The 23,968-nt window shown below is 36.0% G+C and overlaps 2 protein-coding genes across 39 annotated transcripts in view; one reads left to right on the top strand and one right to left on the bottom strand.

The window, feature by feature from the left end:
* ptpn5 (protein tyrosine phosphatase non-receptor type 5) overlaps positions 1-23,968 on the top strand; it is a 64,081-nt gene that overhangs the window by 11,982 nt on the left and 28,131 nt on the right. The gene's annotated exons all lie outside the window — the stretch shown is intronic.
* LOC113165475 (phosphatidylinositol phosphatase PTPRQ-like) overlaps positions 1-23,968 on the bottom strand; it is a 41,614-nt gene that overhangs the window by 13,522 nt on the left and 4,124 nt on the right. The window contains exons 2-26 of one of the 36 annotated variants that reach the window (XM_026364961.1): positions 17,530-17,551; positions 17,200-17,397; positions 16,810-17,070; positions 15,880-16,140; positions 15,363-15,623; positions 14,434-14,697; positions 13,917-14,177; positions 13,001-13,261; positions 12,484-12,744; positions 11,554-11,811; positions 11,119-11,379; positions 10,602-10,862; positions 9,802-10,059; positions 9,139-9,399; positions 8,434-8,694; positions 6,943-7,203; positions 6,246-6,506; positions 5,542-5,802; positions 4,838-5,098; positions 4,134-4,394; positions 3,430-3,690; positions 2,732-2,992; positions 1,924-2,181; positions 1,490-1,750; positions 679-936 (exon numbers count right to left, since the gene is read on the bottom strand). In XM_026364961.1, coding sequence (XP_026220746.1) covers positions 679-936; positions 1,490-1,750; positions 1,924-2,181; positions 2,732-2,992; positions 3,430-3,690; positions 4,134-4,394; positions 4,838-5,098; positions 5,542-5,802; positions 6,246-6,506; positions 6,943-7,203; positions 8,434-8,694; positions 9,139-9,399; positions 9,802-10,059; positions 10,602-10,862; positions 11,119-11,379; positions 11,554-11,811; positions 12,484-12,744; positions 13,001-13,261; positions 13,917-14,177; positions 14,434-14,697; positions 15,363-15,623; positions 15,880-16,140; positions 16,810-17,070; positions 17,200-17,397; positions 17,530-17,551 — 6,214 coding nt within the window. Of the gene's footprint in view, positions 1-678; positions 937-1,489; positions 1,751-1,923; positions 2,182-2,731; positions 2,993-3,429; positions 3,691-4,133; positions 4,395-4,837; positions 5,099-5,541; positions 5,803-6,245; positions 6,507-6,942; positions 7,204-7,377; positions 7,636-8,433; positions 8,695-9,138; positions 9,400-9,801; positions 10,060-10,601; positions 10,863-11,118; positions 11,380-11,553; positions 11,812-12,483; positions 12,745-13,000; positions 13,262-13,916; positions 14,178-14,433; positions 14,698-15,362; positions 15,624-15,879; positions 16,141-16,809; positions 17,071-17,199; positions 17,398-17,529; positions 17,552-23,968 lie in introns of those variants that run through there. The other 35 variants (XM_026364963.1, XM_026364979.1, XM_026364966.1 and 32 more) reach the window with 35 other exon arrangements.

The raw sequence follows: 23,968 nt of genomic DNA, 5'->3' as shown, positions 1-23,968 counted from the left end.
TACTGAACTTCTGCACATCTTACTACAGTAGCTGCTCCTAAAGGTTTCTGATCTCCATCCATTGTAATGATCTTATTACATCAAATGTGCTTTTTAGATTTGTCACATTCAAACAAATCATGATTTTATATAATGTGACTGTCTCACCCTCAGTTTATAGTAGATTAACCACTTCAAAATAAAGATGGTGCACTACTCTAGTTATAAACACTGTCTTAACTACAATCTTAGTCATCATCTTACTTGTATAGTGAGAAATCTGCATCTTTTCACTTTGACTTTGATTATCTCCAGCCACTGCTATCACACTAAAAGTGTACTGCACTCCAGCAGTCAGCCCAGAGATGTTTACATGTGTCTCAGTCACACTGAGATTCTGAGATACATTTCCATTAGTCCACTGTACTATATAGAAAGAATTGTTTCCCATTGGTTCAGTCCAGTTCAGAAACACAGAGGATGTTGTGATTTCAGTTACAATGAGGTTTCTCACTACTGCAGGTTCTGTGAATGCAGGAAATACACAGAATGACGAACAAATGAGGATTTAAAGTTACCAAATGAAAACTGACTGATTAGAAACAACACAATTGACTGAATTTCAAGAGAAGAGCACAAAAATACTCTGACTATATCTTCTGAAAAGTGTACAACAGCAAGACGATATTCATAGCTTACTTGTGAATAAGGCTGATGTGTAAGGGTCTCCTTGTGTTTTATTGTCTCCAGCTACAGCAGTGATGGTGATTGTGTAGTTTGTACCAGAAGTCAAGTTAGATAACACAGTAGAGTTGCTATTAGTTGTTGTGGTTGTCGAAGCTCCACCATTGTTCCACGTAACGCTGTACAAGAACACCTGGCCAGAAGGTGGGTTCCAGCTCAGAGAGATGGTGGAGACGCTTTGAGAAGAATTAAGATTTCTAATTATACCAGGCTCTAAGAGAGAGGAGAGAGGAGAGGAGAAGAAACAAAAAAAGAACAAGACAAAACATGAACACATGGCTATTGCAGGTTTTTTAAGTCACACAGATTAAAGTTTCAAGTGGGTGATTTTCTGTTTGCTCAGTACAAATTCAGTTGAATCAGACTTGATTTGTTTCCCAATACGTATCAAAAAAGAGGTTGAGGCAAATTAGGAAAAAAAAGAAAACTAAATGTCTTTCATGTTCTATGAAATATAGGAATGCTACATACAATAAAAAACACAAGAATCTCAAATTAAATTGATAAATTAAGTTATAAAGATTAAACTACTAAACTACTAAAATTATTTACCCTGAAACTGTGTTTACATCTCCTAAAGTTTTCTGATCTCCAGCAACTGCTATTATCTCATTATATCAAATGTGCTTTTTAGTTTTCTTGTCTTCAACCAATTTTTTTTTAAATAATCTGACTGTCTACCCCAGATCATAGTGGAATAACACTATTAAAAAACATAAAAATATGTAAATACTGTCTTCAACTACAATCTTAGTCATCATCTTACTTGTATATTGAGAAATCTGGGTCACGTTACTTAGGGTTTGATTATCTCCAGCCACTGCTATCACAATAAAAGTGTACTGCACTCCAGCAGTCAGCCCAGAGATGTTTACATGTGTCTCAGTCACATTGAGATTCTGAGATACATTTCCATCAGTCCACTGTACTATATAGAAAGAACTGTTTCCCACTGGTTCAGTCCAGTTCAGAAACACAGAGGATGTTGTGATTTCAGTTACAGTGAGATTTCTCACTACTTCAGGTTCTGTGAATGCAGGAAATACACAGAATGACGGACAAATGAGGATTTAGAGTTACCAAACAAATACTGACTGATGAGAAACAAAAAAATTTATGGGATATCAAATGAAGAGCACAAAATACTCTGACTATAACTTCAGAAAGGTGTACAACAGCAGGACAATAGTCATAGCTTACTTGTGAATAAGGCTGATGTGTAAGGGTCTCCTTGTGTCTTATTGTCTCCAGCTACAGCAGTGATGGTGATTGTGTAGTTTGTACCAGAAGTCAAGTTAGATAACACAGTAGAGTTGCTATTAGTTGTTGTGGTTGTCGAAGCTCCACCATTGTTCCACGTAACGCTGTACAAGAACACCTGGCCAGAAGGTGGGTTCCAGCTCAGAGAGATGGTGGAGACGCTTTGAGAAGAATTAAGATTTCTAATTATACCAGGCCCTAAAAGAGGAGAGAGGAGAGGAGAAGAAACAAAAAAAGAACACGACAAAAAATGAACACATGGCTATTGCAGGTTTTTTAAGTCACAAACATTAAAGTTTCAAGTGGGTGATTTTCTGTTTGCTCAGTACAAATTCAGTTGAATCAGAATGGATTTGTTTCCCTATAGGTGTCAAAAAAGAGGTTGAGGCAAATTAGGAAAAAAAAGAAAACTAAATGTCTTTCATGTTCTATGAAATAGAGGAATGCTACATACAATAAAAAACATAAGAATCTCAAATTAAATTGATAAATTAAGTTATAAAGATTAAACTACTAAACTACTAAACTTATTTACCCTGAAACTGTGTTTACATCTCCTAAAGTTTTCTGATCTCCAGCAACTGCTATTATCTCATTATATCAAATGTGCTTTTTAGTTTTCTTGTCTTTAACCAACTCTTTTTAAATAATCTGACTGTCTACCCCAGATCATAGTGGAAAAACAATATCAAAAAACATAAAAATATATAAATACTGTCTTCAACTACAATATTAGTCATCATCTTACTTGTATAGTGAGAAATCTGCATCTTTTCACTTTGACTTTGATTATCTCCAGCCACTGCTATCACACTAAAAGTGTACTGCACTCCAGCAGTCAGCCCAGAGATGTTTACATGGGTCTCAGTCACACTGAGATTCTGAGATACATTTCCATCAGTCCACTGTACTATATAGAAAGAACTGCTTCCCACTGGTTCAGTCCAGTTCAGAAACACAGAGGATGTTGTGATTTTAGTTACAGTGAGGTTTCTTACTGCTGCAGGTTCTGTTAGTCAAAGTGAGGTGGATTTAAAAGAAAAAAAGATGATAGTGAGGTGTAATTGTCATGAAATAAAGCAGAACACTGAATGTGGAAGAAAATAAGTTTAAAATTGAAATACAACATTAAACTATATGAAGTTTGTGAAGGGGAGATAAACCAGCTGTAATCAAAATATACTGTGTAAAACTTAATACAGATACTGAACTTCTGCACATCTTACTACAGTAGCTGCTCCTAAAGGTTCTGATCTCCATCCATTGTAATGATCTTATTACATCAAATGTACTTTTTAGATTTGTCACATTCAAACAAATCATGATTTCATATAATGTGACTGTCTCACCCTCAGTTTATAGTAGATTAACCACTTCAAAATAAAGATGGTGCACTAATCTAGTTATAAACACTGTAACCAACAGATATATTAGTCATCATCTTACTTGTATATTGAGAAATCTGTGTCACTTCACTTTGACTTTGATTATCTCCAGCCACTGCTATTACACTAAAAGTGTACTGCACTCCAGCAGTCAGCCCAGAGATGTTTACATGTGTCTCAGTCACATTGAGATTCTGAGATACATTTCCATCAGTCCACTGTATTATATAGAAAGAACTGTTTCCCACTGGTTCAGTCCAGTTCAGAAACACAGAGGATGTTGTGACTTCAGTTACAGTGAGATTTCTCACTACTGCAGGTTCTGTGAATGCAGGAAATACACAGAATGACGAACAAATGAGGATTTAAAGTTACCAAACGAACATTGACTGATGAGAAACAAAAGAATTGATGGGATTTCAAGTGAAGAGCACAAAAATACTCTGACTACTATACTGTAAGTTTAAATATCTGTAAAACTATAAGTAGATAGTAAAGTAGTAAAAACAATTTGATGCAGATACGAAACTACTGTGGTTGTTACTTATTTTCCCTGAAACTTTGTTTGCATCTCCTAAATCTATCTAATCTCCAGAAACTGTAAGTATCTCATTTTATCAAATGTGCTTTTTAGTTTTCTTGCCTTCAACCAACTCTTTGTAAATAATCTGACTGTCTACCCCAGTACATAGTGGAATAACACTATTAAACAACATAAAGATATGTAAATACTGTCTTCAACTACAATCTTAGTCACCATCTTACTTGTATAGTGAGAAATCTGCATCTTTTCACTTTGACTTTGATTATCTCCAGCCACTGCTATCACACTAAAAGTGTACTGCACTCCAGCAGTCAGCCCAGAGATGTTTACATGTGTCTCAGTCACACTGAGATTCTGAGATACATTTCCATCAGTCCACTGTACTATATAGAAAGAACTGTTTCCCACTGGTTCAGTCCAGTTCAGAAACACAGAGGATGTTGTGATTTCAGTTACAGTGAGATTTCTCACTACTGCAGGTTCTGTGAATGCAGGAAATACACAGAATGACAAACAAATTAGGATTTAGAGTTACCAAACAAATACTGACTGATGAGAAACAAAAAAATTGATGAGATTTCAAGAGAAGAGCACAAAAATACTCTGACTACTATACTGTAAGTTTATAAACCTGTAAAACTACAAGTAGATAATAAAGTAGTTAAAACAATTCGATGCAGATATTAAACTACTGTGGTTGTTACTTATTTACAGTGAAACTGTGTTTGTATCTCCTAAATATATCTAATCTCCAGAAACTGCAATTATTTCATTATATCAAATGTGCTTTTTAGTTTTCTTGTCTTTAACCAACTCTTTTTAAATAATCTGACTGTCTACCCCAGATCATAGTGGAATAACACTATTAAACAACATAAAGATATGTAAATACTGTCTTCAACTACAATCTTAGTCATCATCTTACTTGTATAGTGAGAAATCTGCATCTTTTCACTTTGACTTTGATTATCTCCAGCCACTGCTATCACATTAAAAGCGTACTGCACTCCAGCAGTCAGCCCAGAGATGTTTACATGTGTCTCAGTCACACTGAGATTCTGAGATACATTTCCATTAGTCCACTGTACTATATAGAAAGAACTGTTTCCCACTGGTTCAGTCCAGTTCAGAAACACAGAGGATGTTGTGATTTCAGTTACAGTGAGATTTCTCACTACTTCAGGTTCTGTGAATGCAGGAAATATACAGAATGACAAACAAATGGGGATTTAAAGTTACCAAACGAACATTGACTGATGAGAAACAAAAAAATTGATGGGATTTCAAGAGAAGAGCACAAAAATACTCTGACTACTATACTGTAAGTTTAAATACCTGTAAAACTACAAGTAGATAATAAAGTAGTAAAAACAATTTGATGCAGATACGAAACTACTGTGGTTGTTACTTATTTTCCCTGAAACTTTGTTTGCATCTCCTAAATCTATCTAATCTCCAGAAACTGTAAGTATCTCATTTTATCAAATGTGCTTTTTAGTTTTCTTGCCTTCAACCAACTCTTTGTAAATAATCTGACTGTCTACCCCAGTACATAGTGGAATAACACTATTAAACAACATAAAGATATGTAAATACTGTCTTCAACTACAATCTTAGTCACCATCTTACTTGTATAGTGAGAAATCTGCATCTTTTCACTTTGACTTTGATTATCTCCAGCCACTGCTATCACACTAAAAGTGTACTGCACTCCAGCAGTCAGCCCAGAGATGTTTACATGTGTCTCAGTCACACTGAGATTCTGAGATACATTTCCATTAGTCCACTGTACTATATAGAAAGAACTGTTTCCCACTGGTTCAGTCCAGTTCAGAAACACAGAGGATGTTGTGATTTTAGTTACACTGAGATTTCTCACTACTGCAGGTTCTGTGAATGCAGGAAATACACAGAATGACAAACAAATTAGGATTTAGAGTTACCAAACAAATACTGACTGATGAGAAACAAAAAAATTGATGAGATTTCAAGAGAAGAGCACAAAAATACTCTGACTACTATACTGTAAGTTTATAAACCTGTAAAACTACAAGTAGATAATAAAGTAGTTAAAACAATTTGATGCAGATATTAAACTACTGTGGTTGTTACTTATTTACAGTGAAACTGTGTTTGTATCTCCTAAATATATCTAATCTCCAGAAACTGCAATTATTTCATTATATCAAATGTGCTTTTTAGTTTTCTTGTCTTTAACCAACTCTTTTTAAATAATCTGACTGTCTACCCCAGATCATAGTGGAATAACACTATTAAACAACATAAAGATATGTAAATACTGTCTTCAACTACAATCTTAGTCATCATCTTACTTGTATAGTGAGAAATCTGCATCTTTTCACTTTGACTTTGATTATCTCCAGCCACTGCTATCACACTAAAAGCGTACTGCACTCCAGCAGTCAGCCCAGAGATGTTTACATGTGTCGCAGTCACACTGAGATTCTGAGATACATTTCCATCAGTCCACTGTACTATATAGAAAGAACTGTTTCCCACTGGTTCAGTCCAGTTCAGAAACACAGAGGATGTTGTGATTTTAGTTACAGTGAGGTTTCTTACTGCTGCAGGTTCTGTTAGTCAAAGTGAGGTGGATGTAAAAGAAAAAAAGATGACAGTGAGGTGTAATTGTCATGAAATAAAGCAGAACACTGAATGTGGAAGAAAATAAGTTTAAAATTGAAATACAACATTAAACTATATGAAGTTTGTGAAGGGGAGATAAACCAGCTGTAATCAAAATATACTGTGTAAAACTTAATACAGATACTGAACTTCTGCACATCTTACTACAGTAGCTGCTCCTAAAGGTTCTGATCTCCATCCTTGTAATGATCTTATTACATCAAATGTACTTTTTAGATTTGTCACATTCAAACAAATCATGATTTCATATAATGTGACTGTCTCACCCTCAGTTTATAGTAGATTAACCACTTCAAAATAAAGATGGTGCACTAATCTAGTTATAAACACTGTAACCAACAGATATATTAGTCATCATCTTACTTGTATAGTGAGAAATCTGTGTCACTTCACTTTGACTTTGATTATCTCCAGCCACTGCTATCACATTAAAAGTGTACTGCACTCCAGCAGTCAGCCCAGAGATGTTTACATGTGTTTCAGTCACACTGAGATTCTGAGATACATTTCCATCAGTCCACTGTATTATATAGAAAGAACTGTTTCCCACTGGTTCAGTCCAGTTCAGAAACACAGAGGATGTTGTGATTTTAGTTACAGTGAGATTTCTCACTACTGCAGGTTCTGTGAATGCAGGAAATACACCGAATGACGAACAAATGAGGATTTAGAGTTACCAAACAAATACTGACTGATGAGAAACAACACAATTGACTGTATTTCAAGAAAAGAACCCACAAATACTCTGACTATATCTTCAGAAAGGTGTACAACAGCAAGACGATATTCATAGCTTACTTGTGAATAAGGCAGATATGTAAGGGTCTCCTTGTGTTTTATTGTCTCCAGCTACAGCAGTGATGGTGATTGTGTAGTTTGTACCAGAAGTCAAGTTAGATAACACAGTAGAGTTGCTATTAGTTGTTGTGGTTGTTGAAGCTCCACCATTGTTCCACGCAACACTGTACAAGAACACCTGGCCAAGAGGTGGGTCCCAGCTCAGAGAGATGGTGGAGACGCTTTGAGAAGAATTAAGATTTCTAATCATACCCGGCCCTAAGAGAGAGGAGAGGAGGGAAAAAAAAGAAAATAAGAAAAACATGAGCACCGGAAAACAAAATGTAAATAATTTTCTTATGTAAAAATCGGCATCAAAATATTCAAAGTCTCACTGAAATTTCACGTGTAATCTGTACTATACAGAAATGACTGTTTTCCTCTCTTTTTGTCAACTTCAGAGACACAGAAGATGTGGTAAATTCAATGACAGTGAGACCCATGGATATTAAAGGTTTTATAAGTAACACAGAGATTAAATATTTTAAATCCGGATTTGCTGTTTCCACAGTACAAATACAGTTGAATAAGAATTGATTTGTTTCCACGAGTCTGCTTTAAATGAAAACAAAACTGGAATCACAGAGTACAAAAAAGAGCACAGAAGAGAACTTTGTAAAAGTGAAAAAAGAGATGAAAACTAAATGTCATTCAAGTTCTATGACATAGAGGAATGCTACAAACATAAAAAAATAAGAATCTAATATGAAAAATTAAGTTATAAAGGTTTACTATACATCCAACAGTAATGACATAACACTGTACAAAATGTGATGCTGAGAGCAAACTACTGTACTTATTTACAATGAAACTGTGATTACATCTCCTAAAGTTTTCTGATCTCCAGCAATTGCAATTACCTCATTAAATAAAATGTGCTTTTCAGTTTTCTTGCCTTCAACCAACCCTTTTTAAATAATCTGACTGTCTACCCCAGTACATAGTGGAATAACACTATTAAACAACATAAAAATATATAAACACTGTCTTCAACTACAATCTTAGTCATCATCTTACTTGTATAGTGAGAAATCTGCATCTTTTCACTTTGACTTTGATTATCTCCAGCCACTGCTATCACACTAAAAGTGTACTGCACTCCAGCAGTCAGCCCAGAGATGTTTACATGTGTCTCAGTCACACTGAGATTCTGAGATACATTTCCATTAGTCCACTGTACTATATAGAAAGAACTGTTTCCCACTGGTTCAGTCCAGTTCAGAAACACAGAGGATGTTGTGATTTTAGTTACACTGAGATTTCTCACTACTGCAGGTTCTGTGAATGCAGGAAATACACAGAATGACAAACAAATTAGGATTTAAAGTTAACAAATGAAAACTGACTGATGAGAAACAAAAAAATTGATGAGATTTCAAGAGAAGAGCACAAAAATACTCTGACTACCATTTTTAAGTTTAATGAACCTGTAAAACTACAAGTAGATAGTAAAAAAGTAAAAACAATTTGATGCAGATATTACTACTACTGTGGTTGTTACTTATTTTCCCTGAAACTGTGTTTGCTTCTCCTAAAGTTTTCTGATCTCCATCAACTGAAATTATCTCATTATATCAAATGTGCTTTTTAGTTTTCTTGCCTTCAACCAACTCTTTTTAAATAATCTGATTGTCTACCCCAGTAAATAGTGGAATAACACTATTAAAAAACATAAAAATATGTAAATACTGTCTTCAACTACAATCTTAGTCATCATCTTACTTGTATAGTGAGAAATCTGCATCTTTTCACTTTGACTTTGATTATCTCCAGCCACTGCTATCACATTAAAAGTGTACTGCACTCCAGCAGTCAGCCCAGAGATGTTTACATGTGTCTCAGTCACATTGATGCTCCAGCTATCTGTTTCATTAGTCCACCGTACTGTATAAAAGGCGCAATTTCCTTCTGCTTCAGTCCAGTTTAGCAACACAGAGGATGTTGTGATTTCGGTGACAGTGAGATTCTGGACTACTTCAGGTTCTGTGGGTGCAGAATAAATACAAAAGAAGACATGTCTCTCCTGTTCTAGACAACGGTAAACAGTTATTACATCATATGTAACGCGATCAGACATGCATTTTAGTTTTCTAAACCTAAAAATCAGTGATTTGTTGATGTAGTATTATTCTTTCCCCCTCAGCATTTAGTGGAATAACCACATAAAAATAAAGAAAAGGCACAAAACTGATTAAAAACAATCACCAACAAAGATATTAGTTGTCATTATACTCATATAGTGAGAAATCTGTGTCATTTAACAAATGAGTATTGATTGATGAGAAAAAATCCAATTCACTGTATTTAAAAAAAAAAAAAGCACACAAATACTCTGACTATAACTTCTGAAAGGTGTACAACAGCAAGACGATATTCATAGCTTACTTGTGAATAAGGCTGATGTGTAAGGGTCTCCTTGTGTTTTATTGTCTCCAGCTACAGCAGTGATGGTGATTGTGTAGTTTGTACCAGAAGTCAAGTTAGATAACACAGTAGAGTTGCTATTAGTTGTTGTGGTTGTCGAAGCTCCACCATTGTTCCACGTAACGCTGTACAAGAACACCTGGCCAGAAGGTGGGTCCCAGCTCAGAGAGATGGTGGAGACGCTTTGAGAAGAACTAAGATTTCTAATTATACCAGGCCCTAAAAGAGGAGAGAGGAGAGGAGAAAAAATATGAATATTTAAAGCACACACTTACAAAATATCCTTATTAAAAAATATAAGCTATGAGATAAGATATAAATATTCTGGGTTTCGATTGAATTTTTATTGGCAAATAAAGTTTGGGCAATAAAAAAAAATGTTATACAGGGACGCTAAATACAGTACAGAATTTGAAGTGTAAAATGAAAAATCTAAATTAAGTTACACAAGTTTACTAAATGAGAGTTAAAATAATCAAAAATAGCAACAAATTATGTCAAACCTAAAGCAGGTAGTGAACTACTGCACATCTTACTAGGGCAGCTGCTCCTACATGTTTCTGATCTCCATCCATTGTAATTATCTTATTACATCAAATGTGCTTTTTAGTTTCCTAAATCTGAAATAATCAGTAACTGATTCATGTAAATGTTCTTCCCTTGATTATACAGTAAAACAATAACATCAGAATGAGGATGATGCAAATATATTGGCAAACTATCAAACCTGTCTTCAACTACAGTCTTAGTCATCATCTTACTTGTATATTGAGAAATCTGGGTCACGTTACTTAGGGTTTGATTATCTCCAGCCACTGCTATCACATTAAAAGTGTACTGCACTCCAGCAGTCAGACCAGAGATGTTTACATGTGTCTCAGTCACATTGATGCTCCAGCTATCTGTTTCATTAGTCCACTGTACTGTATAAAAGGCACAATTTCCTTCTGCTTCAGTCCAGTTTAGCAACACAGAAGATGTTGTGATTTCAGTTACAGTGAGATTCTGGACTACTTCAGGTTCTGTAGGTGCAGAACAAATACAAAAAAAGACATATCTGTGCTGTTCTAGATGACGGTAAACAGTTACTACATCTCAAGAAAATCTGTTTAATCAGACATGCATTTTAGTTTTCTAAACCTGAAAAATCTGTGATTTGTGGATGTAGTATTATTGTTTCCCCTCAGTATTTAGTGGAATAACCACATAAAATTGAAGACAAGGCACAAATCTGTTCATAAACAGTTTCACCAGCGAAGATATTAGTCATCATCTTACTTGTATAGTGAGAAATCTGTGTCACTTCACTTTGGCTTTGATTATCTCCAGCCACTGCTATCACATTAAAAGTGTACTGCACTCCAGCAGTCAGACCAGAGATGTTTACATGTGTCTCAGTCACACTGAGATTCTGAGATACATTTCCATCAGTCCACTGTATTATATAGAAAGAACTGTTTCCCACTGGTTCAGTCCAGTTCAGAAACACAGAGGATGTTGTGATTTCAGTTACAGTGAGATTTCTCGCTACTGCAGGTTCTGTGAATGCAGGAAATACACAGAATGACAAACAAATGTGGATTTAGAGTTACCAAATGAATACTGACTGATGAGAAACAACCCAATTGACTGTATTTCAAGAAAAGAACCCACAAATACTCTGACTATATCTTCTGAAAGGTGTACAACAGCAAGACGATATTCATAGCTTACTTGTGAATAAGGCTGATGTGTAAGGGTCTCCTTGTGTTTTATTGTCTCCAGCTACAGCAGTGATGGTGATTGTGTAGTTTGTACCAGAAGTCAAGTTAGATAACACAGTAGAGTTGCTATTAGTTGTTGTGGTTGTTGAAGCTCCACCATTGTTCCACGTAATGCTGTACAAGAACACCTGGCCAAGAGGTGGGTCCCAGCTCAGAGAGATGGTGGAGACGCTTTGAGAAGAACTAAGATTTCTTATTATACCAGGCCCTAAAAGAGTGGAGAAGAGGGAAAAAAAAAACATTAACACAGAAAATTATCTTATTATTGTCTCACTTATATTTCCATCTGTCCAATGTACAATATTGTAAAAGTCAAGTGAAGAGCACAAAAATACTCTGACTACCATACTGTAAGTTTTAAAAAAACTTTAAAACTATAAGTAAATAGTAAAATAGTAAAAACTGTTTCCTCCTGGTTCAGTACAATTCAGGGACACAGAGGGTGTGGTCATTTCAAATACAGTGGGACTCCTGACTACTGCAGTTTTTGTCAGTCCCACAGAGGTTTAAGCAAAACCAAAAGATGACAGTGAAATGTCATTTGTGTACTATGGAAAACAGGAACAGTAATTACAGTAAAAAATTCGGTGTGTAAAAACTAGCTGAAATGACTCAATAACATTTAATGCACATAGTGAACTATTGCACGTCTTAATTATTTACACTTAATCTGTATTTGCCTCTTCCATACTTTTCTAATTTCTAGCAATGATCTTATCGCATCAAATGTGTTTTTTAGTTTGTTAGGTTTTAGAAAATCTATCTATATCTTTTAATGTAATTGTTCTTACTATATAGTGAAATAGTCATCAGAATGAAAAGGATTCACTTAACACACTATAAACACTGTCATCAACAACAATCTTAGCCATCATCTTACTTGTATATTGAGAAATCTGGGTCACGTTACTTAGGGTTTCATTATCTCCAGCCACTGCCATCACACTAAAAGTGTACTGCACTCCAGCAGTCAGACCAGAGATGTTTACATGTGTCTCAGTCACATTGATGCTCCAGCTATCTGTTTCATTAGTCCACTGTACTGTATAAAAGGCGCAATTTCCTTCTGCTTCAGTCCAGTTTAGCAACACAGAGGATGTTGTGATTTCAGTGACAGTGAGATTCTGGACTACTTCAGGTTCTGTAGGTGCAGAACAAATACAAAAAAAGACATATCTGTTCTGTTCTAGATGACGGTAAACAGTTACTACATCTCAAGAAAATCTGTTTAATCAGACATGCATTTTAGTTTTCTAAACCTTAATAATCAGTGATTTGTGGATGTAGTATTATTGTTTCCCCTCAGTATTTAGTGGAATAACCACATAAAAATAAAGACAAGGCAAAAATCTGATCATAAACAGTTTCACCAGCGAAGAACTTAGTCATCATCTTACTTGTATAGTGAGAAATCTGTGTCACTTCACTTTGACTTTGATTATCTCCAGCCACTGCTATCACACTAAAAGCGTACTGCACTCCAGCAGTCAGCCCAGAGATGTTTACATGTGTCTCAGTCACACTGAGATTCTGAGATACATTTCCATCAGTCCACTGTACTATATAGAAAGAACTGTTTCCCACTGGTTCAGTCCAGTTCAGAAACACAGAGGATGTTGTGATTTCAGTTACAATGAGGTTTCTCACTACTTCAGGTTCTGTGAATGCAGGAAATATACAGAATGATGATCAATTGGGGATTTAGAGTTATCAAACAAATACTGACTGATGAAAAACAAAAAAATTGATGGGATTTCAAGTGAAGAGCACAAAAAATACTCCGACTACCATAATGTAAGTTCAAAAAAAACTGCAAAACTATAAGTAAATAGAAATAAGTAAAAACTGTTTCCCTTTGGTTCAGTACAGTTCAGGGACACAGAGGATGTGGTCATTTCAAATACAGTGGGACTCCTGACTATTGCAGTTTTTGTGAGTCCCACAGAGGTTTAAGCAAAACCTAAACATGACAGTGAAATGTAATTTGTGTACTATGGAAAACAGGAACAGTAATTACAGTAAAAAATTCGGTGTGTAAAAACTAGCTGAAATTACTCAATAAAATTTAATGCACATAGCACGTCTTATTTATTTACACTTAATCTGTATTTGCCTCTTCCATACTTTTCTAATTTCTAGCAATGATCTTATCGCATCAAATGTGTTTTTTAGTTTGTTAGGTTTTAGAAAATATATCTATATCTTTTAATGTAATTGTTCTTACTATATAGTGAAATAGTCATCAGTACGAAAAGGATTCACTTAACACACTATAAACACTGTCATCAACTACAATCTTAGTCATCATCTTACTTGTATATTGAGAAATCTGTGTCACTTCACTTTGACTTTGATTATCTCCAGCCACTGCTATCACACTAAAAGTGTACTGCACTCCAGCAGTCAGCCCAGAGATGTTTACATGTGTCTCAGTCACATTGATGCTCCAGCTATCTGTTTCATTAGTCCACTGTACTGTATAAAAGGCGCAATTTCCTTCTGCTTCAGTCCAGTTTAGCAACACAGAGGATGTTGTGATTTCAGTTACAGTGAGATTCTGGACTACTTCAGGTTCTGTAGGTGCAGAACAAATACAAAAAAAGACATATCTGTTCTGTTCTAGATGACGGTAAACAGTTATTACATCTCAAGAAAATCTGTTTAATCAGACATGCATTTTAGTTTTCTAAACCTTAATAATCAGTGATTTGTGGATGTAGAATTATTGTTTCCCCTCAGTATTTAGTGGAATAACCACATAAAAATAAAGACAAGGCAAAAATCTGTTCATAAACAGTTTCACCAGCGAAGAACTTAGTCATCATCTTACTTGTATAGTGAGAAATCTGTGTCATCTTTTCACTTTGACTTTGATTATCTCCAGCCACTGCTATCACACTAAAAGTGTACTGCACTCCAGCAGTCAGCCCAGAGATGTTTACATGTGTCTCAGTCACATTGAGATTCTGAGATACATTTCCATCTGTCCACTGTACTATATAGAAAGAGCTGTTTCCCACTGGTTCAGTCCAGTTCAAAAACACAGAGGATGTTGTGATTTCAGTTACAATGAGGTTTCTCACTACTTCAGGTTCTGTGAATGCAGGAAATACACAGAATGATGATCAATTGGGGATTTAAAGTTACCAAACAAATAGTGACTGATGAAAAACAAAAAAATTGATGGGATTTCAAGTGAAGAGCACAAAAAATACTCCGACTACCATAATGTAAGTTAAAAAAAAACTGCAAAACTATAAGTAAATAGAAATAAGTAAAAACTGTTTCCCTTTGGTTCAGTACAGTTCAGGGACACAGAGGATGTGGTTATTTCAAATACAGTGGGACTCCTGACTACAGCAGTTTTTGTGAATCCCACAGAGGTTTAAGCAAAACCAAAAGATGACAGTGAAATGTCATTTGTGTACTATGGAAAACAGGAACAGTAATTACAGTAAAAAATTCAGTGTGTAAAAACTAGCTGAAATGACTCAATAACATTTAATGCACATAGTGAACTATTGCACGTCTTAATTATTTACACTTAATCTGTATTTGCCTCTTCCATACTTTTCTAATTTCTAGCAATGATCTTATCGCATCAAATGTGTTTTTTAGTTTGTTAGGTTTTAGAAAATCTATCTATATCTTTTAATGTAATTGTTCTTACTATATAGTGAAATAGTCATCAGAATGAAAAGGATTCACTTAACACACTATAAACACTGTCATCAACTACAATCTTAGCCATCATCTTACTTGTATATTGAGAAATCTGTGTCACTTCACTTTGACTTTGATTATCTCCAGCCACTGCTATCACACTAAAAGTGTACTGCACTCCAGCAGTCAGCCCAGAGATGTTTACATGTGTCTCAGTCACATTGATGCTCCAGCTATCTGTTTCATTAGTCCACTGTACTGTATAAAAGGCGCAATTTCCTTCTGCTTCAGTCCAGTTTAGCAACACAGAGGATGTTGTGATTTCAGTTACAGTGAGATTCTGGACTACTTCAGGCTCTGTAGGTGCAGAACAAATACAAAAAAAGACATATCTGTTCTGTTCTAGATGACGGTAAACAGTTATTACATCTGAAGAAAATCTGTTTAATCAGACATGCATTTTTGTTTTCTAAACCTTAATAATCAGTGATTTGTGGATGTAGTATTATTGTTTCCCCTCAGTATTTAGTGGAATAACCACATAAAAACGAAGACAAGGCACAAATCTGATTATAAACAGTTTCACCAGCGAAGATATTAGTCACCATCTTACTTGTATAGTGAGAAATCTGTGTCGCTTCACTTTGACTTTGATTATCTCCAGCCACTGCTATCACATTAAAAGTGTACTGCACTCCAGCAGTCAGCCCAGAGATGTTTACATGTGTCTCAGTCACACTGAGATTCTGAGATACATTTCCATCTGTCCACTGTACTATATAGAAAGAACTGTTTCCCACTGGTTCAGTCCAGTTCAGAAACACAGAGGATGTTGTGATTTCAGTTACAATGAGGTTTCTCACTACTTCAGGTTCTGTGAATGCAGGAAATACACAGAATGACAAACAAATGTGGATTTAGAGTTACCAAACGAATAGTGACTGATGAGAAACAAAAAAATTGATGGGATTTCAAGTGAAGAGCACAAAAAATACTCTGATTACCATAATGTAAGTTAAAAAAAAAAACTGTAAAACTATAAGTAAATAGTAAAATAGTAAAAAACTGTTTCCCCCTGGTTCAGTACAGTTCAGGGACACAGAGGGTGTGGTTATTTCAAATACAGTGGGACTCCTGACTACTGCAGTTTTTGTCAGTCCCACAGAGGTTTAAGCAAAACCAAAAGATGACAGTGAAATGTCATTTGTGTACTATGGAAAACAGGAACAGTAATTACAGTAAAAAATTCGGTGTGTAAAAACTAGCTGAAATGACTCAATAACATTTAATGCACATAGTGAACTATTGCACGTCTTATTTATTTACACTCAATCTGTGTTTGCGTCCTCCATATTTTTCTAATCTCCAGCAATGATCTTAGCACATCAAATGTGTTTTTAAGTTTGTTAGGTCTTAGAAAATCTATTTATATCTTTTAATGTAATTGTTCTTACTATATAGTGAAATAGTCATCAGAATGAAAAGGATTCACTTAACACACTATAAACACTGTCATCAACTACAATCTTAGTCACCATCTTACTTGTATATTGAGAAATCTGGGTCACGTTACTTAGGGTTTCATTATCTCCAGCCACTGCCATCACACTAAAAGTGTACTGCACTCCAGCAGTCAGACCAGAGATGTTTACATGTGTCTCAGTCACACTGAGATTCTGAGATACATTTCCATCAGTCCACTGTACTATATAGAAAGAACTGTTTCCCACTGGTTCAGTCCAGTTCAGAAACACATAGGATGTAGAGAAGTCAGTGACACTGAGGCCTTTGACTATCTCAGGCTCTGTGAATGAGAGAGAGAGGTCGGTGGTGAAAATAATTTATAATATTATTATTAGTTTTTACGTTCTCATTTCTTATCATCAGTGTACGCTCTGGTATGAATGCAATTCAACAAGGTAAACAGACTTACTTGTTGTGAAATTCTGAAGTTGTGTGCAGTTTGAGCAATTAAGGTTGATTACATAGGAAGTTCCAGGAGTCAGATTAGTCAACGTTCCATTTTCCAACGTAGCATTCCCAACGTTTAAGGTGCAGTTTGTTGTTGGCACGAGCGTCACTGTTGTCGTTGCTGTTGTTAAGTTTAACATTTGATTGTCGTCACATTGATCTATGAAAAAAAATCACAAGAAAAAGAACAATAAATAAAATACTAATTAAATAGTACATAAATAACTATATTAACGACATTTCTTTAAATATGGAGACATGTTAATTGTATTGTAAATGAGTAAGTACTTACAGAAACTTTGTGGTTGGGAGTGCTGTGGAGGACAGAGCAAAGCAAAGTAAATCATTTTGCACCAGCAGAGGTTAGTATTGAGTTATGAACAGTTTTACAGCATCAACCTAACCACCTGTTCAGTACCACGGGACCCAGCGCTGAATTCAGCACTTAGTGTCTCTTGTGTTAAAATTGTTAAACTGGGCTACTAGCAATGTTTCTTCAGTCTATTAACACCAGCCTTTATTCCTCACAGTGAAACATGGGATCACAAAGCTCATGGAAACTTTTTCACATCAACTTTTGTCTGAACACAGGCTTCACACAAGCCTTGTCCCTGCTCTCGTTCTTGTTATGGTGTATATATGTATATATGGCAGCACACCCATGTAGTCAATTTAAATGATCCCAATGTGTCCATATAAATCCAATGAATTTAGTTTCATACATTTCATACTTAGCATTGTTCAATTTTACACTGGTCAAATATTTAGTCATTTAAATAAAATGTTTTTTGAAGGAGTTGAGCAATTTGATATTTTTAGTCGAGCCCTAGTTCCTTATTAAGTTTGGGGCCAACTATTGAAGTAAATGGTATATTGTATGTCAACATGGAGGAATCCAATGATTTCAATACATTTCTAATGGTAAATTATTTACTGCCATCAGGCTTCTAAAACCCCCAAAATCCATGTAATTCCTGTAGCTACTGTCGTGTGAATCAAATAAAGAAACTTCAGCTGGATTAGTGGTGCAAACGACCACATGAAAGGTGACTGTTATGGGATAAAGTCCTATTGTAACTGATGAAAAGATCATGTTTGTGTACTGGTTAATGCAAACAAGGAAGTGGACCCTGCTTTCGCCAGGTTATCGTCAATCATTGTGTGGCCTCAGGTAAATGTGCGGAACTGCGGTTCACAACATTGTTCTCCTTCCTTGTACGACTACATCTGAATATCTCATCTCTTGAACTCTTAAAATACCACAAAAACGCTTATCACAGTAATCTGTCACACTCATGCCTGTAGGTATATACATGCTCTTTTCAACACAAACCCTGTGTTTCTGCTGTGGTTTTCCTGTATATTGTGGTTCCATATTACTTATTAGCCAAATTTAAACAACCCTGAGTCACTTACTGACATGTTGCATTTCAGTCTGGTTACCACACTGCTAAACATTAAACACATGACATCACTGTTTAAACCTGCATTATTCCACCTACCCCTCAACCCTGAAAGAAAAAGTCCATTTTACACTAAATGCCACCCACTGACCCACCCATCCCTGGAGACCGGTGTCCTTTCCTTAACTTTTCCTTTTGTGCAGACATGAGTGACCCTGCCCTTCCTTAGGAGCACAAAAAGTCTGAGGGTTCAAGACTGTATGAGAAGGTCATCACGATACAAAATACTACATATGTCCACCAAAAGACACCAAACAGTCAGCCAATCAGATGAATAAAATATGAATGTGTGTTTGATCTTTTACATTTTTGATTAATGAAAGTCTTCCTGAAACATTAACAAACCAACCAACCATTACATGGGATTTTCAGGTAGTATAAAAACATTCAAATAGGAGGAACAGCCTGTATGAGGAAGTGTCTGAGTGTGCGTGACAATGCTCCTTCAATACTTCTGCTGTTTCTGTGTGCGGAGCTAAACTTCATGTTAGAAACACGTTGGACAAAGTGTTAACGGGTGTTTGACTCTTCAGTGTTAATTTTGTTTGTTTTCTTTTGTTTAAATCAAATGTGCTTAAGCCAGTAACAAAGGATTATAGTGTTTTATGTCTTTAGTGAACACAACCATGACATATTCAAAGTACTGGTGGAACAAAGACTTAAGCCTCCTATTGTAACAATAACCTCAAACATGCACTTATTCAGCTACACAATCAGATCCGCACAGTGTCCAGGAGGAATGAAGATTCTCACATTGTCATGTTGAATAATGTATTCACCGTAAATGGAAACATTCACCTTATTATGAGTTACTATAGATATAGATCTGGTCATATTTTAAGATACATGGATAAATACGGTGATGCTTCAACATTTATGAACTGTGAACTCAGATAAACAAGAGAACGAGACCAAACCACTACACTTATTTCATGTCATGCCTTCATTAATAGGAGACATTACAGTAGAATCAGTTGTTTCAATCCCTTCAGCTAAAAGTCCCTTTAGATAAAAGCATCTGCAAATTGTCTGTGAAACATGGTGGTGGCAGTATCATGATTTGACAGTTGACAGTTTGCAATTAGTGGAGCTATGAGTTCTGAGTTGTACAAATTTATTCTACTGGAAAACGTGAAGATGTCCATCTGTGAACTAAAGCTTGACAGAAAGTGGATCATGCAGCAAGATAATGACCCTAAACCATTCTACCATATATAGGTATATAATGAATAAAGTTAATTCATCTTTAATCCTACAGAAATGCAGAGAACCGACAAATCATGTAAGGAAGCCAACCAGCATACCTGAACTGAAGTTGTTCTGTAAAGAGGAATAAACCAAAATCTCTATAGACTGGAAAGTACATTTTTGTGTAATTTGTTCCATTTTTATCTAGTTTATTATTTTAGGAGTGAAAGTCTGATCATGTTTTAGGGCATATTTATGCAGGAATGGAGAAAGGCCATTCCTTTTTTCTTCCCACTGTTCTGTATACAGTGCGTTAGTGGTTAGTCAGTGGTACACAAGTAAAACATGTGTAAAATTTCCCAGTGCCTCAAACATAATGAATTAAAGTTCTTCCAATGGTCGCATACCAGTATATGAAACTACATCTTAAAACTATGACCATCTCTCATGTTAAACTGACCTCGGGGGATGTGACTTATGTGAACTACAACTCTTGAATGTTCTAATTCTCTTGGCCCTCTTCCTAAGAATCACTTATTTTCTACTGACTAAATAAACAAAAACAACTCAAGTCATTATGTCTTGGCAGTGACTCAGAGCGCAGAAATAACCCAAGCTCAAAGTCCCATTTGGGAAATACTGACCCCAAAATACTGAAGATCAAAAAAAATGGACATTATTTTTCTTATGTATGCTCTGCTCCACCCATGAGCACATACTCCCCCTGGGATTTTAGATCTAATCTCAGGCTCATTGCATTTCTTATCCTTTGTTCCTTTTACCAGATATGTGATACATGTTGTTTGTGTCAATTCATGAATAGCAGAAGCTTATTATTGTGCTGAAACCACTGGATTAAAGAGAGAAAGATCATTTTACTGGTTACAGCTACACACAGCTCAAAGTCTGAAGATATACAGTTCTTAAAGGCCCTCTTGAGCCACTTTTGTGTCGATTTTCACTTGAGGAGCAATATTTAACGTTCACTGTGAAACATACTTGGCTGAGACCAATGACCGTTTTGCCCTTTGTCCTGTATCTGTGCCCCCTGACTGGGCTTGTCTGCTGGAGGAGGAGGAGGAAATGGCTGTACTGACCACTATATAAACATTACATCAACCCTAAAGGCAGCCTGCCTGCCACTTTCCGACTCCTTCTGTAGCAGTCTGACTTTTCTGCACACCTCCTGATAACGCCCCAGTTCCTTCCTCCATAATCCTCATAGCTTCTCATAGTCTGATAACTAAGAAAAAATCATAAAGGGAGGGGGGCATAATACTTTCTCCTCCTTAAATTACGCATACTATTGAAGGCCTGCTGATGTCCTTGTTGACTTGCTGAGTGGAGAAACTGGATTCCTCCACAGCTTCAAATTCTGCAAAATCATGTTATCTGACTCGAACCAAAGTGTGTGTGTGTGTGTCTATGTGCATTGATGCAAAACAAAACCCATAAGTTCATGAGGAATAAAAGTGAAAAAAGCACAATGTTGTTGACAGTAGCCTTTTTCTTTTTATTACTTTTTGCGTCTCCCATTTAAGCTTTTGTTTCTCGTTAGTATTTGCGCTATATTACAGCCAGTAAGGGTCAGTCTCACTTCACCACATTAGTGCCTGGTTACAAATGTTAGTGAGCTAGTATATGAGTGTAGATTAGTGATACTGATATTTGGCAGCCTTGGACCCTCTAACTGAGGGTTAATCATTGCCAAATTAAGAATTTTCATTTGAATGAATGTGCTCATGTAATATATTTATCTTTAATTAACTTTTAATTTAGCTTTTCTGTTTAATTATAACTGGATTTACCTGCTGGCATATGCACAAAGTATTACAAATGTAATAAAATGTTAAAGCATCAAAACTGATGGTTCAATGACAGGATAAGGAGAAATGCTTGGATTAGTTAAGGCTGATGTCATACAGTAGAGAGTATATTAAGTGACTTATGTGTAGCCACATATGGCTTTCTAGTTCACATACAGTTTTTCTTTCCCATACATATATTTCGATAGCATAATTTTATTAGCCTCTAATGAAATAGCAGCTTGCTCTATATTTCAAATGCATTGCCTCGGTAGATTCCCATGAGTGTCCTGCTGCACATCATTCCTCCCGCTCATATAAAGGAAGGCAAAGCGACCTTGGTTAATAAATGTTTAAACTCTTAACTTAGACTAACTTTAAAGCATTACCTTTGCCAAAGCCGCACCTGACAACTGGGACTGTTCCCTTATCTCTACCATGTCTGATTTTCTCACACCCATCCACCAGCGTTGTTGTTGTTGTTGTTTTTAAATATGTTTTGTAACAAATGTGCTTGAATCAGGTCAGTTACAAAGTTTAATGTAAGGAGGAGGGAGCATTATGATTTGGGGGTGCTTTGCTGCCTCGGGGGATTACTTCCTACAGAATAATGTCAGGGTGGCTGTGTGCAAGGTGGAGCTCAGGTGATGCAGCAGTAGTGAGCAGAGTAATGACCATAAACATCAAAGTAGGTCTACTACAGAATGGCTCCACAGACACACATCCACATTTTGGAGTGGCCTAGTCAGAGTCAGGCCTCAACACAACAGAGTTGTTGTAGAATGACCTTTCACACTAGACGTCCTAGAAAATTTCTGAACTGAAGCAGTGCTTAAGGAAGAAAAATTCCTCCTTCCTCTGCCAAATGTTGTTCAACCAGTTATTATAAAACTGTTGCCATTACTTTTTTCACCATCACTCTTTGTGTTTAATTACTTCTCGTGTTTTAACAGCTTTAAAAAAAATACTGTTTACTTGTATTTGTGACTTTGGTGAAGATCAGATCACGTCATTAAAACCAGGAAACTGCAAATAGAGTTACTTGCCCTTGCCACTGTATCATTTATCACCCTCAGCGGTATTTATATAAATGTTATTTAAATTCCGAGTCACTTCCTTTAAAATACAGGTGTGTATAGTTTTCTGATAGAAAGTGCCAGCGCTGAATACATAAACAGCTCTTAAATCTTAGAAAACAAATCAACCGGGTAGATAATGTTAAAATTAGGGTTAAGGTTTTTTCATTTCTTCCTGTAATTGTGTATTAGACAGTACTGTATTGCATACAGTACATTTGAGCCATTTGTACAGTAGAATTTAAAGATGACATAATTTCTATGACAATACAAGAGGCACAATGCTCCACAAGAGAAACTGAATATCAGTGTCCTCTGTGGAATACTATAGGAACATGAATCATAAAACTACTGTATGCTGAAAGCCATGTCTAAAAATATCTACTGCCTCCAAAAACTCCTAACGCACGACAGCCTTAGCTACAGTACAAGTGTGTCTGTCTCCACTATCAGCCTCCCACACCATAGTCCTGTGGCTGCTATCACAGGCCACATCAGAGGCTATGGAAATGAGTGACGTAGTATTTACTGTGCCCAGCACGGTGCAGCATGCTGAGCTGCAGGCAGCAGATACTCATCTGAGTACAATGCACTTGCCAGCGGAGCTTCCTCCTAATGTTGCTGGCCATGTAACAGGAGGAAGATGTACCTGAATTTATACATATTCACTCACCCACAAGTTCTGGACAGAGAGGCCATCACCCTGATCACAGAGGAGCGATCAGTGTGATGTCTGAGTGGAGCGTGGGGTGCGATGATACATTCTGAAGAATACTCGGTACTGGGATACACTCCTATTGTATGTGACGCGCAGTGAGTTGGACTTTATATGTTGAGGCTTTTCAACGATGTCTAACAAAAGTTAAATAACATTTTTTCTTATTAGATGAATAAACAACTAAGGAAATCTTCATCAGTAATTCATTAATAGGGAGATAACGATATGATGGCTATTAGTTGAAAATAGCACTATATCAGACTAATTATGCAAATACTTATGATGAGGAGGCCTTTATGGTGGTCCTATGTGGACAGTTAGGGGACAGTCATTAACTAATTGAGTAATAAAAAAAGAGAGAGAAACGATAAAATTTAATTTCACATAAAGCCTTGTTTGGTCATAACTTGTTCAGAAGCCGCTGATGAAGTGATAACTAAAGTTGACAATAAGGCCTTTGAGGCTGAAAGTGGAGCCTGTG

Source organism: Anabas testudineus, chromosome 6 (genome assembly GCF_900324465.2).
Source record: "Anabas testudineus chromosome 6, fAnaTes1.2, whole genome shotgun sequence".
NCBI classification, from domain to species: Eukaryota; Metazoa; Chordata; class Actinopteri; order Anabantiformes; family Anabantidae; genus Anabas; species Anabas testudineus.
The sequence above is the reverse complement of the archived record's forward strand: the minus strand, read 5'-3'. Positions and strand labels throughout refer to the sequence as shown.